This window comes from Notamacropus eugenii, chromosome 3 (genome assembly GCF_028372415.1).
Source record: "Notamacropus eugenii isolate mMacEug1 chromosome 3, mMacEug1.pri_v2, whole genome shotgun sequence".
In the NCBI taxonomy this organism is placed as follows: Eukaryota; Metazoa; Chordata; class Mammalia; order Diprotodontia; family Macropodidae; genus Notamacropus; species Notamacropus eugenii.
In genome coordinates, this window is record NC_092874.1 from 294734420 (window position 1) to 294750323 (window position 15904).

The 15904-nt window shown below is 44.9% G+C and overlaps 1 protein-coding gene across 3 annotated transcripts in view; it reads right to left on the minus strand.

The window, feature by feature from the left end:
• Positions 1-7109: 7109 nt before the first annotated feature.
• CARD10 (caspase recruitment domain family member 10) overlaps positions 7110-15904 on the minus strand; it is a 47387-nt gene continuing 38592 nt past the window's right edge. For all 3 annotated transcript variants that reach the window (XM_072655980.1, XM_072655981.1, XM_072655978.1), the window contains exons 15-21: positions 14063-14312; positions 13858-13930; positions 12549-12648; positions 11736-11894; positions 11526-11641; positions 9976-10091; positions 7110-8947 (exon numbers count right to left, since the gene is read on the minus strand). In XM_072655980.1, the coding sequence (XP_072512081.1) occupies positions 8740-8947; positions 9976-10091; positions 11526-11641; positions 11736-11894; positions 12549-12648; positions 13858-13930; positions 14063-14312 (1022 nt within the window). In that variant the 3' untranslated portion in view covers positions 7110-8739. The remainder of the gene's footprint in view (positions 8948-9975; positions 10092-11525; positions 11642-11735; positions 11895-12548; positions 12649-13857; positions 13931-14062; positions 14313-15904) is intronic.

Consider the following 15904-nt stretch of genomic DNA (forward strand, 5'->3'; position numbering starts at 1 on the left):
AAGCAGAACAAATGCAATCCTTCTGCCACATGACGGCCCTTGAAATCCTTGAAGGCAGTCATCAGGTCCACCCTACCACTACTATCCCCAACCCCAATCTTCTTTTTAAAGGCTAAACATCCCAAGTCCTTCCAATCAGTCATCATACAACAAGTCCCTTTGTTCATCTGGTCACTCTCTACTGTTTCAACATCCTTCCTAAAATGACCTGCCCCAAACTTAATACTACAGATGTCAAATGTCAAATGACTGAGACAGAGGACTGTGGGACAATTGCCTCTTTCGTTCTTGACCCACTACTTATTATCAATACAGCCTGAGATCCCATTTGATTTTTTTCCTTTGGCTATCATATCATATCACACTGCTGAGTCATAATGCTGTTGCAGTCCACTAAGATCCCCAGATCTTTTTCATTTAAAAATTTTTTCATATGTTGTACTAAAGTATTTGCTCTTTTGAACCAAGTATAGGACTTTACTTAGGCTGGCACTATGGATTGAGCCTTAAATTTGGAATCAGGAAGATGTAGATTCAAAGTCCGATTTCAATACTTCCTATTTTTGACATCATTGCAGAGGGGTGGAAATGGGGGAGGGAAAGGGAACCAGCATTTGTTAAGTACTTACTTTGCGCCAGGGACAGTGTTAAGTGAGGTAGGTGCTGTTATTATCACCATTTTACAGTGGAGAAAACTGAGACATACAAGGTCTTTTTTTTTAACTTACCTAGGCACACATATCTAGTGTCTGAGAAAGGATGTGAACTCAGGTCTCCCTGACTCCAGGCCCAGGACTCTATCCACTGCACCACCTAGCCAACCATCATCAATAAGTCCCTTAAAACTCCCTCAGCCTCAGCTTTCTCTTCTCTAAGACAGGATAAAAATTCTGATACAACCTACCTCGAAGGATTGTTGTAAGTCTCTATCGAGATAATGTGTACAAAACATTTTGCAGGCTTTCAAGCTGTGCATAGATAGATAGATAGATAGATAGATAGATAGATAGATATAGATATAGATAGATAGATAAATGTGCCATAATCCTATTAATTTTATATTAATGTTAAATTTACCCCCATCATTCCAGGTTTTCAAGATGTTTTTGCCTGATGTAAGTCGGCTGTCCTTGGCTGCTTCATGTCATGTGGAAATTTGATAAGCTTATCCAGACACTGATAACAAATGTTCAACCACCCAGTCCAAGGACAGCTCCCTGGAGCACTAAAGTGATGTTACTCCTTCAAGCAGACCTTGATCCAGTAAGGATTGCTCTGGGTCTCATCATTCACCCAGTTTTGAAGGTTCCTAATAGCACTGATGTCTCCCTACTCCTAATGTCTCCATTTTGGGTCCAAAAGAAACTTGACAAACTTTGTCAAATGCTTTGCTAAAAGCTAAGTCAACTCCACTTTCCCCGTCCTTTGAACTACCCATCAAAGAAACTTGTCAAAAGAGATTTAGTTCATCTAATGTGCTGTGTTCGTGATGAAGTCCAAGGGCTCTCTGTCCCCTGATTCCTCCTCAAGATTCAGTAATTTGCTAAAAGGGCCAAGCATGCCAAATGCTGCAGACATTTTAAAAAATGATTTTACTATAATTTCTTTCCATGTAAATACACTTAAAATACAAATAATCACAAGTAGATGTTAGAATTTTATTTTGAGATAAAAATTTTCATCCCTCTATCTCTATTTTCTTTGCCTCAGAGATAAAAAAAAAACTGCACTGTGTCAACTGAGGCAGCTTATACCCTTGAGGTATCCTTAAATTCCAGTCCCTCTATTAATAGAGCATCCTCAAATTTTGTCTGGAAGCAAAATTAAGCCCAAATAGCCTAGAAGTGGTGCTAATGCAAATATAAATGGTGGCCACCTGCAGTGGCATATTAACTTGGTTTTAAAATGTAGATAAATAAATAAATAGATAATTTTAAAATAGATAATTCTTATCTATTTTTTATTGTATTTTTATTTCTCTTTGTTAAATATTTTCTAATTACATTCTCCTCTGAATCAGACTGCACTTGTGGGCCACATAAGAGTCAAAGGTCGCTATTTGACACCTCTAGCCTAGAGTTTTTGGTCTCCAATCTCCTTTTAGAGAAAAAAATAGAAGCAAATAACCTTTGTTAAGGTCTGGGGCACCTCTCCCATACCCTGTGATCTTTCAAACAGCTTGGCAATCACACTGACCAGCTTTTTCAGTGTCATGGGGTATAGTTTATCTGAGCCTGGCGACTTGAATGAATTGAAAGCGTCTAAGTGCTCTCTTACTATTTCCCTAATTATCTTGTTTCAACTCCCTATTAGCCATTTGTCCATCCTGTCCAGTCCAAACATTGTTCTCCTTGGCAGAGAAAACAGAAGTTTTCTGTTGAGGAGTTGAGTAGTTCTGCCTTCTCTCCAACATCAGTAATCATCATCCCACACACCCAAGCAGGGATCTTATCCTTTATTTGAGCCTCTTCTTTTCACCAAGATATGGGATTTTTTTCAGCCCTTTATACCATTCTTGTTACTCTGCAGGACTCAGGACTCAGGAGCTCATCCTAAGTTCCAACATTGCTAACACTCATAAACAGGAGCATTCCAGACTTTCATACTCGTTATTATACGTCTTGGCTACCAGTGTCTATAGGGGTCCTTTTAAAACCTAAGTCAGTCAATGAGTTTTATATGTATCTACATTAGGTTAATAACTTAAGGTTGGCAAAGTATTTTATGTATATTTTCCCATTTGATCTCTTGTCCCTTCAGAAAACTCACCTCTTTCCTGATCAGAATTGTTTCTCTTTGTCTTCAGAATTTCATTCTGGAAAGCTTCCCATTCCATCTGGATTGGCTTTCTTTATAGAATTTTAATCTGTGAAATCATCAGATCCTAGACCTAGAATTGTAAGAGATCTTAGAGATCACATAACCCAACCCTCTCATTTTACAGATGAGGAAACTAAGATCCTTAGAATGACAAGCGATTTGTTACGCAGCTAGATGACCCAAAGGTAGACTTTATTTCAGATTTACTGACTGGATGACTTTGGGCAAGTCATTTAACCTCTGCTTGCCTCATCTGTAAAATGGTGGTAATAAAATGGAGGTGGGGCTACCTCCCCCTCAGAGTTGATGAAAAATGATTTGTAAAATACTTTGCAAACATTGACGCACTATATAGAAGTGCTAGCTATTCTAGGGAGCAAAACTTGCTTGATTAAGGTGATTGCTAACCCCTTGACAGCTGCTTTCCTTTCATGAATGCAGATCTAAGAACCTGTGACAGCAGGCCTCCCTGTGTACATTGGTGAGCTTAGTGATACACACGCTGAATAAATAGATTAATTTAGATAGAATTGCCATTTTTATTACACTGGCTGAGCCTACCCATAAGCAACGAATATTTTTTCAATTGTTTAGCTCTTTATTGGTGTGAAAAGTGCTTTATAGTTCTGTTCTTATAGTTCCAGGGTTTGTCTTAGCAGGTAGATTCCCAAGTATTTTATGTTGTCTACACTTACTTTAAATGGAATTTCTTTTTCTACCTAGCCGCTGGACTTTGTTGATGATATGTAGGAATCCTGATGACTTATGTTGGGTTTATGTTTTATCCTGTTACTTACTAAAGTTGTTAGTCATTTCAAGTAGTTTTTTTTAGTTAATTCTTCAGGATTTTCTAAGCTTTTTTTCCCTAACATCTTCTAGCCCTGGAGGAGGGATCTTGCCCCTGGTCTGCTCCAGGGTGGAGCCTTGTTGCTGGGTTGCTATGGACACAGGGCTTTCCTGCTAGCAGGCCCTGGAGGACTAATTTTGTTGCTGATCTGCCTGAAGGGTGGGGTCTTGCTGCTGGGTTGCTATGGAAACAGGGTCTCTCTACTGGTAGATCCCAGGGGAGGGGGGGGGTCTCTGTTCGTTAGCCTCAGGGCAGGGCTTCACTACTGGTCTTAAGAAATGAGAAGAATGAGTCAAGAAACAAATGGGCCACTTCACTCAAAGTGAGATCCTGGAAAGACCTTAGCCTAGAAGGGCCAGGGTCTCCCGTTGCATCTTAAGCTATCTCCAGTCATCCTGATGAATAATAGGCCAGTGGACCTAGATGGCTCTGGAGCAGAAAGTGAGGCTGGTAACCTTGCACAGCCCCCCTTCCCTCAAATCAAAGTCAGCTGCAAGTCATGTCATCATTTCCCTGATGTCATGGTCCTGTTTGAGAAGAAGGGACAAACACAACACAAGCATTGAGGTCAAGGCCTTACTGGAGACTTGTGATGGAGGTGGGGGCAGTGGGTGGGGCCTTGCTGAGCTGGCTAGGAGGCTGCTAGCTTGCTAGAGTTGGGGAAGGGGAGCTCTATGATAGATTGTCCCAGGCTTGGAGCCTTGCAGCAGGTCCCTTGCCTTGAGATTGGCTGCTGCTGCTGCTGCTCTTAGATTTCACTCCCCTCCAACCCCAGCAGCTTCCCTGCTCTCAGATCGGTCCTAAAGCTGTTTTCTAGTTGTTGGAGAGGAATTTGGGAGGGTTCCTTCCTCACTCCAACATCTTGGCACAGGAAGTCTGGATCCTTCCTCAGAAACAAGTTTTTAAATGCATAAAACAAAATACATCAGAAATAAAATTATCAAAAGATTTTTAAAAGTCAAGGTCATAGATCCCCTGAAATCTATCCACACACCCCTATGGATCCACCTTAAGAATCCCTAACCTAAGCCTTTGAGATCTTTTTGTCAAAAACCTAGGCTATCTAGCTATCCCTGGCTTTCCTCTTCTCTTTCACAAATTCTAAAATGAAGACATCACCTCCCCTACTGCAACAATGCCTTCTTCTTTGTTAGTTAGAGTCAAGTCTAGAAAAACAGTTCTCTCCATTGCCTCTCTTACTGTAGAAGGATGAAATTATCATCAAGGCAAGCCCAGAAATTATGAGCCATTCCAAAGAACTTACAGTGAAAAATGCTATCCACCTCCAGAGAAAGAAAGGATGGAGTCTCAAGTGCAGATTGAAGCTTTTTTTTTTTTTACTTTATTATTGGTGAGGGAGAGGTCGGTCTGTGTTTTCTTTTGCTCATATGAAAATATTTTGCATGACTGCGCATGTATAACCTATATCAAATTACTTTTCTTCACAAGGAGGGGAAAGAGTAGGAAGGGAGAAAATTTGGAACTCAAAAAATTTTTAAATGAATGTTAAAAATTGCTTTTCTATGTAATTGGAAAAAAACATATTTTAAAATATTATGAACCACTCTGATGTTAGCAGAGTTCCAACAAATGCCCAAATAATTAAATATCACTGTCACTATTATATTGTTTTTTTCCTGACTCCTCATCAATTTCTTCTTTCTGACCAGGTGGTCTGTAGCACACTCCAGTCACAGCAATAGTTTCTGCTTCTGAAGATGTTCACTTATGTGCTCTCTAGTATGATTGTCCACTTTGATTCCTGGATTTCCTTGTGTAGGTAAATCTTCTTGCATTATCTCCCCCCACCCACCCACTTTTACCTTTCTATCCTTCTTGAATGTGTTCTGGCCTCACTAAGCTTCAGTGATAATTTTAATACCAAATTCACTTCCTTGTGTTAGGGCTCGTGAAACCTTGAAAGTTCATTCATATCTTGGATATTTTTGTATCAGAATCTGAAGCCTTAGATTTTATTCCTAGCACCTTCTACTGCTACTCATCCTATGTGGGAGCTACCTTGTACCTATTTTGTATATGTCCAAAGATATATTTGTAAGTTTTCCTAGGACTATTTCATTTTGTTGTATGCCCAGCAGTTAACCCAGTCCTGGCATACAGTAGGTACTACATAAATGCTTGTGGTGATGTAACCTCTCTGATAGAATACAAGTTTCTTGAGGACAGAGAATGTTTCGCTTTTCTCTTTATGTCCCTAGAGCTTAATACAGTGCCTCAAACATAATAAAAGCTTCATAAATTCTTGTTCATTGATTTTGTCTTCCCCGGTAGAATGTAAGTTCCTTGAGCATAGGAAATACTTCATTTTTGCCTTTGTATATCCAGTTTCATCCACAATTGATGCTTAGCAAGTGCTCATTGACTGATATGTAGTTTTATAACCAAGGCAGTTGTCTCCTTCTCCCTTCTTTCTTCAGTCCTAAGACCCTTTAATTAGATTTATAGGGACCCCAGGTACCTTGTCAAATGTACTCCATCCTGTCAATAGCCCATTGTTCCTTTGGAGAACATACAGATAAGAGCTTTTGTTCTTTACTTATCATCTCTGCTTTCTCATTTATCTCTTAAAAATGAGTCCCTACACCTAAGCCCCTTCACCCCTATCCCTTGCAGCTTATCAAAGAGTACTTATGTGCCCAGATAAATGGGTAGGTGCCAGGTTGGAGACCCTCTCCTTGATTCAACGTGAGATCGGTGGGTTTGTAATGAGTCAGAAGATTGGGGCTTCAATCCTGGATGTGATACACTAGCGGCGTGATCTCTGCAAGTCACAGAAGCTCTGGGCAATGATTACTCATCTGTGAACTGTTTGATCTCTGGAGTCTCTTCTAGCCTAGCATCCTACAAACTCTTCTGCATGACTTTGAACTAGTTTCTTCCCCCGTTTGGATCTCAGCTTCCTCATCTGGAAAGTGAGATGTTGGAGGAGATAATGAAATCCTTTCAGTTTTTAAATTTTGGGGGACTCCTGGGATGTCTCCTTTGCTCCAAGTGACAGAACACCTTTACGTCTTATCTGAACCTCGAACAATCTGGGAAAATGTATTGGACAGATGATAGAATTGAGACTCACAGGTGATAATGACTTGCCCTACATCTGTTGCAGAAGAAAGGGTCAGGGCTCCAGGTGCTCTAGGTCCATCGGGGCAAAAGCAAAGAGGACAAGGGTCCCATGGGGTCAGGTAAGGTGATCTGGGCCCCTGCCTGATCCTTTGTTCTCCTAAAGACAGGGGCCCAGCTGGCAGGCGGCGGCTCCAAGGCCAGAAGAGAAATCTGAGCTACTGGGGGTGAGGAGGGGCTGGGTAGGCATTGAAAGGCCTCAGCAGCAGGAGTCCCCAGCAATGGGGAGCCAAGCAGGAGGAAGAAAGCCTGGTCAGCCAGGCTCCTGTAGGAGGGATGGGAAGCAGCAGCCAAACACTGGTTTCTGTATCAAATGACATTTAATTTTCTTCTTTGTACAGCAGATTCCTAATAAAAAGAGGCTCTTAATAACTTATACACAGTAAAGTCTCCAGTTCTAGCCAACCCCAGAAGTTTCTGCAACTTTCATTCAGTGTCTCACAGGGGAACTGAGGTATGTGCAGATGCACATGTGTGTGCAAAAAGTGGGGTGAGATTGCATGTGAGAGCATAAAGGTGTGGTCACAGGGGAATAAAGGGAGATGCATGTAAACATGGATAAGCCCTGCAAATACAGAGAGACCATGTACACATAGTATGCAAAAGCAGTGGCAACAGGAAGAGTCAGTGGGTGAAGAAGTGGGCAGGTACAAGCATGGACACAGAGCACCAAGGAGAAGCTCACATGTAAGTGGGCACACACGTGCATAAGTCATCAATGTATTGCATCATGGACACATTTAACATGGTAACAGTGTGGTACAGGAGAAAGAAATCTGGATTTGAATCTGAGAGCCTGGATTCAAATTCTGCCTTTGCAGGATGTGTGTGACCTTTACAAAGTCACAGCCCTTCCCTTGGCTCCTTTCCTTATCTAAAATGAGGGGGTGCCAGCTCCAAGGTTGTGGTATTGTCTTTGCACATGTGAGTGAGAGTATGCACCTGTGACAAATGCATTGTGGGCATGTGTCTGTGTGTGTCCGTGAGCACGGGCAAGGTCACAAAAACGTGACCACTGTGCGTCTGCATGTACTTGTGTGTACATGTGAGCACAGGTAAGAAGTCTCTGTGAATGAGGGAGAGACATCTGCATGAGAGGGAGAAAACTCAAAGGCACAGGAGAGGCAGGAGTGCACTTGTGAGTACAACAGCATCCCAGGAGACTGAACAGACCAAGGGCCAGGCAGAAGGAGCAGCAACCAGACCCTTGCCCTTCAGGTCAGGGGTTTTCAACTTTGTTATGTTGTTATTCGCAGTATGACCCTAGGAAAGTCACTTTCTTTTCTTCTCTGATCCCTGGGGCAGGAAGTCAGGGGACACCGATGGACCCTTACTGACCATCATGGTTTGTGACTACATTCATAATTAAGGTGATACTAAGTTTAGTTAGAAGACTGGAAAGAGCTGGAATTTTTTCCCCATCCAAGTTCACAGACCCCCCTGAAATCTCTCCATCGATTCCTTGCATGTCATCCATATGTTCTCACATGTGCTTGAGGGGCTGTGGACTCAGGTTAAGAATCCGTGCTTTAGAAATTTTGCATAACTGTTCAGAGCCAGGCTTTCCTCTGACTCCTGACCATAGGATGGGATCCTGGAGCTGAAAGCCTGCTCAGGAGAAAGGGGAGGGATGCAGAGGGTATGCAAATGAAGCACTCACACCCCCAACTACTCCAATCCCAGCTAGGGTGTCTAATGTCTTCGAGAGGAGCAGAGTAGGCAATCCATTCATCCCACCGACTCTCAACAGTTTCCACTGCCAGAGGTCAGTCAGTCTTCCAAGATGGGCAGTGAGGGATCACCTCACTCTGGGAAGAGTGAGGTAAGTCTGTACCACCCTCAAAGTGCTTGGAGAAGGAAGGAGTCAAGGGAAAAGGGGGGGTCTGCCTCCCCCAGACCAGCTGGGATCCTGGCTCCCCCGACAGGGGCTGTCAGATCTCGCCACATTCCACCCACACTGTCCGAGCCTGTTCCTGCAGAATACGGCCCCGGACCACCTTGGCCAGTTCTTCCGCATGGGCCCAAGCATACGTGTCTACCCGTGCCCAGGAGCATGGCAGGTCCCACAGCAAATGCTCCCCACCTCGGCACTGTCTCAGGAGCTCTGAGTCTCTCCAGCCTGGTCGGCCCAGCAAACTCCTGCCAAAGGGAACATGGGCATGTGAGCCAGCAAAGGAGGCCAGCCTGAGGCAGACAATGAAGTGACCCTGAGCTTAGCATCCAGGGTCCCTAGGCTCAGTCCTCCATGCTCAAGGAGTACCTCCCCAGGCAACTCTCTGGACAAGTCATATCCCTTCCTGAAGCTTAATTTCCCTATTTGTAATATAGGAGACATGAGTTCAAATTTCACCTCAGACCCTAACTAGCTGTGTGGCCCTAGGCAAGTTCCATGACCTCTCTGTGCTTCCATGTCTTCCTCTGTAAAATAAGGGGAATAAACCTCCTGTGAGGTCCCTCTCAGCTCCAGACTTGGGATCCTGTTACCCAACAGGCTAATCTATAAAGCATCTGTCTGCACATGTGTCTCCACTTTTCAAGAACAAATCCAACAGTGATTAAACACATCAAGGTCAGTGCTGGGCACTGAGGAAATACAAAATTTAGACAGGACACATTCCTTTTCCCCATAGGGCTAACAACTTTATAGATGTTAAAAAAAACAATAACAACTAATAATCCTTTCCCATTTCCATAGTGTTTAGGTCTTAACAGAAAACTGTCTTCGCAGCAAGGCTGGGAGGAAGGTAGTTATCATTTTAAGTATCCCATTTGACAGATGAGGAAACTGAGAATCAGAGAAGAAAAGAAAGTGACTTTCCTAGGGTCATACTGCGAATAAGTGTCCATGGAATTTGAACTCCCAATGTAGACCTCTGTCTACTTACTACCTGCCTATCAGAGACTATACCACTACCTCTCTGTCCTTAAGGGCTTCCCCTGCCTCCTAAGCATCCCCACCCTTGTACTCCCAGAAAGCCAGCAGCTACCCTTCAGTCCCTGCCAGGACCCCTCAGGCCTGTTTTCACAGTCCTTTCGTCACCAGCCACTGCTGGCTGCTTCCCATGCAGTCCCTCTCCTTCCTTCACTCGTAGAAAAGGCCCCTGCTGTCCCCCACCTTCAGGTTTTTGCCCCACCTCCAACCCCAACAGCCTCAAGCTTGACCTCACCTGATTTCCCGAACATTCTTTTCTGTCACATCCACGTGGATGACAATCGGGTAGATCTCACTCCGCACCAGCTCCCTCACACTCTGCGGGCTCAACTCCAGCAAGCAGTGTTTGTTCTAGGTTTGAGAATAGGAAAAAGAGTCTTTTGAGTTATGTGTTCTGCCTTTGGGGTCAAAGGCCCAGCCCTGGTCCAGCTACCCCAGAAGTAGCCAGGGTCACAGGAAGATCACAGTTCTCCACCTCATTCCACCTGGGAAAATCATTCAATCTAGACAAAACAAGGCAATTTAACAGAGAAAAACAGCCCTGCCCTGAATATCAGGAGACCCAGGTCTATGGAAATGTGGGGTCCAAGATCCAGAGCTGGAAAGGACCTCAGAGGTCATGTAGCCCAACTATTTCATATTATAGATGAAGCAAGTAGGGCCCAGAGAGGCCTGAGGGTTTTCTTATGGATCCTTGAGCAAGCCATTTGGTCTCAGTTTCCTCATCCAATAAATTGGCACAAAGAAGCCCTGCCCTGTCCAAGAATAGAGTCATATAATAATAGACCTGGGGGAGTCCTTGGAGAAAATCTGTTCCAAAACTCAAATTTCATGGAGGAGGAAATTGAGGCCCAGTGTAGAGGCACAAGTTAATACAGCATTGTATAGTGGAAAGAGGTCTGAAGTTAGGGTTTGGACCCTCGCTGGGTACACTTGGGCACTTTCTTTACCTTCCTAGGCTTGTTTCCTCATTTGTCATAATGATAATGATAGCTAACGTTACATACATTCCCTCATCTGGTCCTCACAAGCACCCTATACAGTACATACTATTATTATCCCCATTTTATGGATGAGAAAACTGAGGCTGAGAGAAAGTAACTTGCCCAGAGTCAGAAAACTAGTTAGTGTCCAAAGCAGGCCTTGGGTCTTTCCTAGACTCCAACTCCAGGACTTTATGTGCTCCCCTCTTGTTCTAGATCCAAGATCCTAAGATTCGATCATGTTCAAGTACTAAGAAACTGCCCTTTCTTGGAAAAAAAATCCTATATACAACTGCAGTAACAGTAATAGCTAATGTTTATATGACACCTACTATGTGCCAGACACTGTGCTTTACAATTAGTATCTCACTTGAACTTCACAACAACCCTGAGAGGTGGGTGGGTACTACTATTATCCCCGTCTAACTGATGAGAAAATTGAGAGAAAGAGAGGTCAAGTGGTTTGCCCAGGGTCACACAGCTAGTGTCTGAGGCTGCATTTGAACTCAGGTCCTGCTGCCTCCAGGCCCAGAGCTTACCTAGCTGGGTGAGTTGAAAGGAAAGCACTAGGAGGTGGGGAAATCAAGTAAGGTTTTATGTAGGAAGTGTTGTTGGAGCTCAGCTTTGAAGGGAGCTAGGGATTCTAAAGAAAAACCATGAGGGCTCCACAGAGATGGCTGTACTGGGTTCCCTGACTGCCACACCCAAGCTAAGGAGAGTCTTTACTCCCAACCCATCCATCCCACCTCCACACCTCCAAGGATCACCCCCATCCCAGCTCTCCCTCTTTGCCCTTCCACACCTTTCCAATGGATTCCTGGATGGTCCGGACCCTCACTCCCAGGCCCTGAGGAGCAGGCTGAGCTGAGGGGGCGCCAGGTGCCGCAGGGACCAGCGGTTCATCTCCAGTGAGGCTCTCTGCAGGGGTAGATGTGATCCATCATTCCGTCTGCCTCTCCCAGCATTTGCTGTCCCCTCCTGCTCCTTTTTCCCTTCCCAGGTCTCTCCTTACCTGCTGGACACACGTGGAAATCCAGGCGTGATGTAGGCAGGTCCAATAAGTTTCGGATTAAGCGGGGGGCCAGGCATTCAGGGGACAGAACCACAGGACGGAGGGTGGACACCAGCAGAGGCCGGACCAAGCTGTAGGGCTTGGCACTCCGGTCAGGCTCTGGGAGAGACAGATGGAATAGCCTGAAGCCCAGGGGCAAGTGCTGGGCCTGGAGAGACTAGACTAGCCCTCCTTAGGAATCATCATCAAAATCTCATATCCATAAGCTAACAGGGAGCACCCTTATTCCAAACAACTCCCTGTGTGACCTTGGACAGCTCAGGTCCCTTCTCTATTCCTTCTCACAGCTACGAGGGACTCCAGGGGACATCGAGTCTAATTCCTTCATTTTAAAGATGAGGAAACCAAGGCACAGAGAAGTGAACTGACTTTAGTAGGACCACAGGAGCCTAGAACAAGACCTGGGAGAGACCTCAGAGATCACCTGATCCTACTTCTACCTCTAAAACATGAGAAAAGTGAGAACCTGAGAATAAAGGAACTGCCCAAGGTCATAAATGACAGAATTGGAACTCACATCATGGAATCATCAGATCTACAGATGAAAGAACCTTGGAAATCCAACACCCTCATGCTACAGCTAACAGAGTCAAACCTCAGAGAAAGGAAAGCTCATAATTTTCATCTAAATAATAGGCTCTTCTCAAGCCCACAATGATTTCCACTACATTATAGCTACATCCATGTCTCTGAGGACCCAAGTTCAGGACACCCCAGGTCTGAGGGGCAGCAGCTGGTTGGGGGGAGGCTCACCTGGGCAAGGGTCTAGCAAGAACTGCTCCTGGGGATCACCTGGCCCCCCTGAGAGTCTGGGCTTCACCAGGCGGAGCTGATCTAAGGCACGTTTCTTTAGCTGGGTGGACAGAGAGAAGAAAAGAGATTAAGAGAATTGACCAGAGCCCTGCCCTCACCACCCATCATGACAGGTGGGCAAGATAGGACAGACAGACTTGCAGACAGAAAGACTTTCAAACAGGCAGACAGACTTGCAGACAGGCAAACAGACAGGTCTTTCACACAAACAATCTTTCAGACAGAGTTTCAGAAAGACAGGACTTTCTAACAGATAGACTTTCAGACAGATAGATAAGACAGGCAGAAAGACAGACCCAGCAATATCACTTCTAGGACTGTATCCCAAAGAGATCATAAAAATGGGAAAGGGTCCCATGTGTACAAAAGTATTTATAGCAGCTCTCTTTGTGATGGCCAAAAGCTGGAAATCAAGGGGCTGCCCATCCACTGGGGAATGGCTGAACAAGTTGTGGTATATGAATGTAACGGAGTACTATTGTGCTATAGGAAATGATGAACAGGTGGACTTCAGAAAAACCTGAAAAGACTCATATGAACTGATGCTGAATGAAGCGAGCAGAACCAGGAGAACTTTGCACACTGTAACAACCACAGTGTGCAAGAAATTTTTCTGGTAGACTTAGCCCTTCACAGCAATGCAAGGTCCTAAAATATTCTCAAAGGACTCAAAGCAAAATGCCACCCACATCCAGAGAAAGAACTATGGAATCGCACTATTTTCTTTTTTATGTTTGGTTTGGTTTGTTTTTTCTCATAGTTTCTCCCATTTGTTTTCATTCTTCCATGCAATGTGACTAATGTGAAAATGTGTTTAATAGGAATGTATGTGTAGAACCCACATATGATTGCTTGCTGTCTTGGGGAGGGAGGGGAGAGGGAGGGGGAGAAAATCGAAGGCTTATGGAAGTGATTGTAGAAAACTGAAAACAAATAAGTTAATAAATTTGGAGAACAAAAAGACCAACGGAGCATTTATTAAGTGCCTACTACATACCAGGCACTGTGCTAAGAGCTGAGAATCTTAGTACAGGCACAACGATCTGATAATCATCCTGCCTACATTCTAATAGGGAAAGAGGGGTCAGTCAGGAGTTTAGGGTAAGGGAGAAAGCCGGGGCTGCATCTAGACAAGGAGGTCAAGTAGGGCCCAGAATACTGTGCCAGAGCTTCCCTACCCTCCTCTTAGCTCCACCCAAAGGGAAAGGGAGAAACCAGCCCACCCTCTCCCAGACACAGCCCCACTCACATTACTCCCCCGGTGACTCCTGGAACGACTGTAGTGTGGGCACTTGTCCTGGGCCTCCAGGAGCTGTTGGGCTCTGTAGGGCAGTAGGGGGATTGGTTGGGGGAGCAAGAGCATGGTACCTCCACTTTCTGTACCCAGGACCTTCCTCCTATACCTTGCCAGGCGGGCCACCCCTTCCCCCATGTGCCCATCAGCCCTCAGTCACCTCCGGAAGTTGGGCACTGTGCCCCTGTCCAGGTCTCGTAGGGTGAGGGGGTCAACTCGGGCACAGTACCACTCAGGCCGGCCCTTGTAGGCTGGGTCCACCACACGTAGGATCTCTTGGCCTTTCACACACAGAGCCCTGGGGTCGGCCTGCTCAGGCAAGGGATGGTTGGCTCGGACATAGAAAGAATCAGCTCCTGAAGATCCCTTCTTACTGGTGGCATCAGAGTCCTCCCTGGGGAATGGGCAGACTGGGCCCAAAAAGAAGATAGGTCTATGGAATTCTAGGGCCTCTTGTACACCTTCCCTGTTGCACTGCCCAGCCATGATTCCATCTGTCCCTCACAGCCTGGTGAGGCAGGAAGGACAAGAAATCACAAAATCTCAGGCCTGGAAGGCATCCAGAGCAAGTGGTTATCCAGTGTCCACTCTACAATTATTATTTCCAGTCTACAGATGAGGAAACTGAACCCCAGAAGTAATGGGACTTGCCTACAGTCACAGAGTTGGTAAATAACAGAACCAGAATTTCAACTCAAGTCTTTTGACTCCAGGTTCAACAGTCTTTAGACAAGGGGAAGAAATGACAATCATATGTTTCTAAAGGGTTATAGGATTTACAAAACACTGTCATCACCACAACAATGAATGCAAGTGTCCTTACATTCCATGTTATAGATGGAAAAACTAAGGCTTAGAGCTATTAAGTGGCATGACCAGGATCATACAGAGTCAGGATTTGAACCCAAGCCTTTCCCAACTCCAAATCCACTGCTCAATCCAAATACATGGGGAGGCTAGATCTCAGGCTACAAAATCATCAGGGAAGGTAAAGCCTAAGTAGCAGGAGAAAGTCATGGGGTAGGAGGGACTGTGTGACTTCAGTTGATGGGCAGAAATAGCCTCAACAAATGCCTGGACAATCTATTTCACATATGTCTAAGAGAAGAGTCAGTCAGTAGACTGCTCAGCAGCTATTTATTAAGTACCAGCCACTAAGCTAAGTGCTGGGAACAGGAAGAAAGACAAAACCAGGGGCCCTACCCTCAAGGAGCTCACATTCCAATGGAAGAGAAGAGATGCATATAGTGGGTACATACAGACTGGATGCAAGACTTGAGCGCTGAGGGGGACTGGGAAAAGTCTTCTTCAGGAGATAAAACTGGGGCAGAATCTAGAGGGACTCAGTGAAGCAAGGAGTGGAGGTAAGAAAAGAGCTTGTTCCAGGCCTGGACGTGACCAATGCAAGTACTTGGGAGTCAGGAAATGGAATGACGTCTTTGATAAATTGCAGGAAGGCCAGGGTAGCTGCATCATAGAATATGTGGAGGAAAATAAATGGGGACATAGGAAAGATGGGACTGTTTGGGCGAGGGGAAGATAATGAGTTCTGTTTTGGACATGGTGAATTAGAGACATTTCTAGCACAACCAGCAACTGTAGCTTGGGCTAACAGCTAGGGATATAGAGCTCTGCGAATTGTTGGCATAGAGGTAGTAATTGAACTCGTTGGACGAGGTGAAATAGTAGAGAGGGAAAAATGAAGGTCCACAGCAGAGCCTTGGGGGATACCTACAATTAGGGGGTAGGATATGAATGAAGAACCAACAAAGGAGACTGAGGAGCAGTGGTCAGAGAGATTGGAGGAAAACCAGGAGAGTAGTGTCATGAAAATCAAGAGAGGGGAGAAAATCCAGGAGATGAGATGACATAATATCCTAGGCAGAAAGAGGTCAGGAAGGACAAGGGCTGAGAAAAGGCCACTAGGAAACAGCTAGTAACATTGGAGGGAGCCATTTCAGTTGAATCACGAGGTCAGCAGCCATAAAGCAGAAGGTTTGCA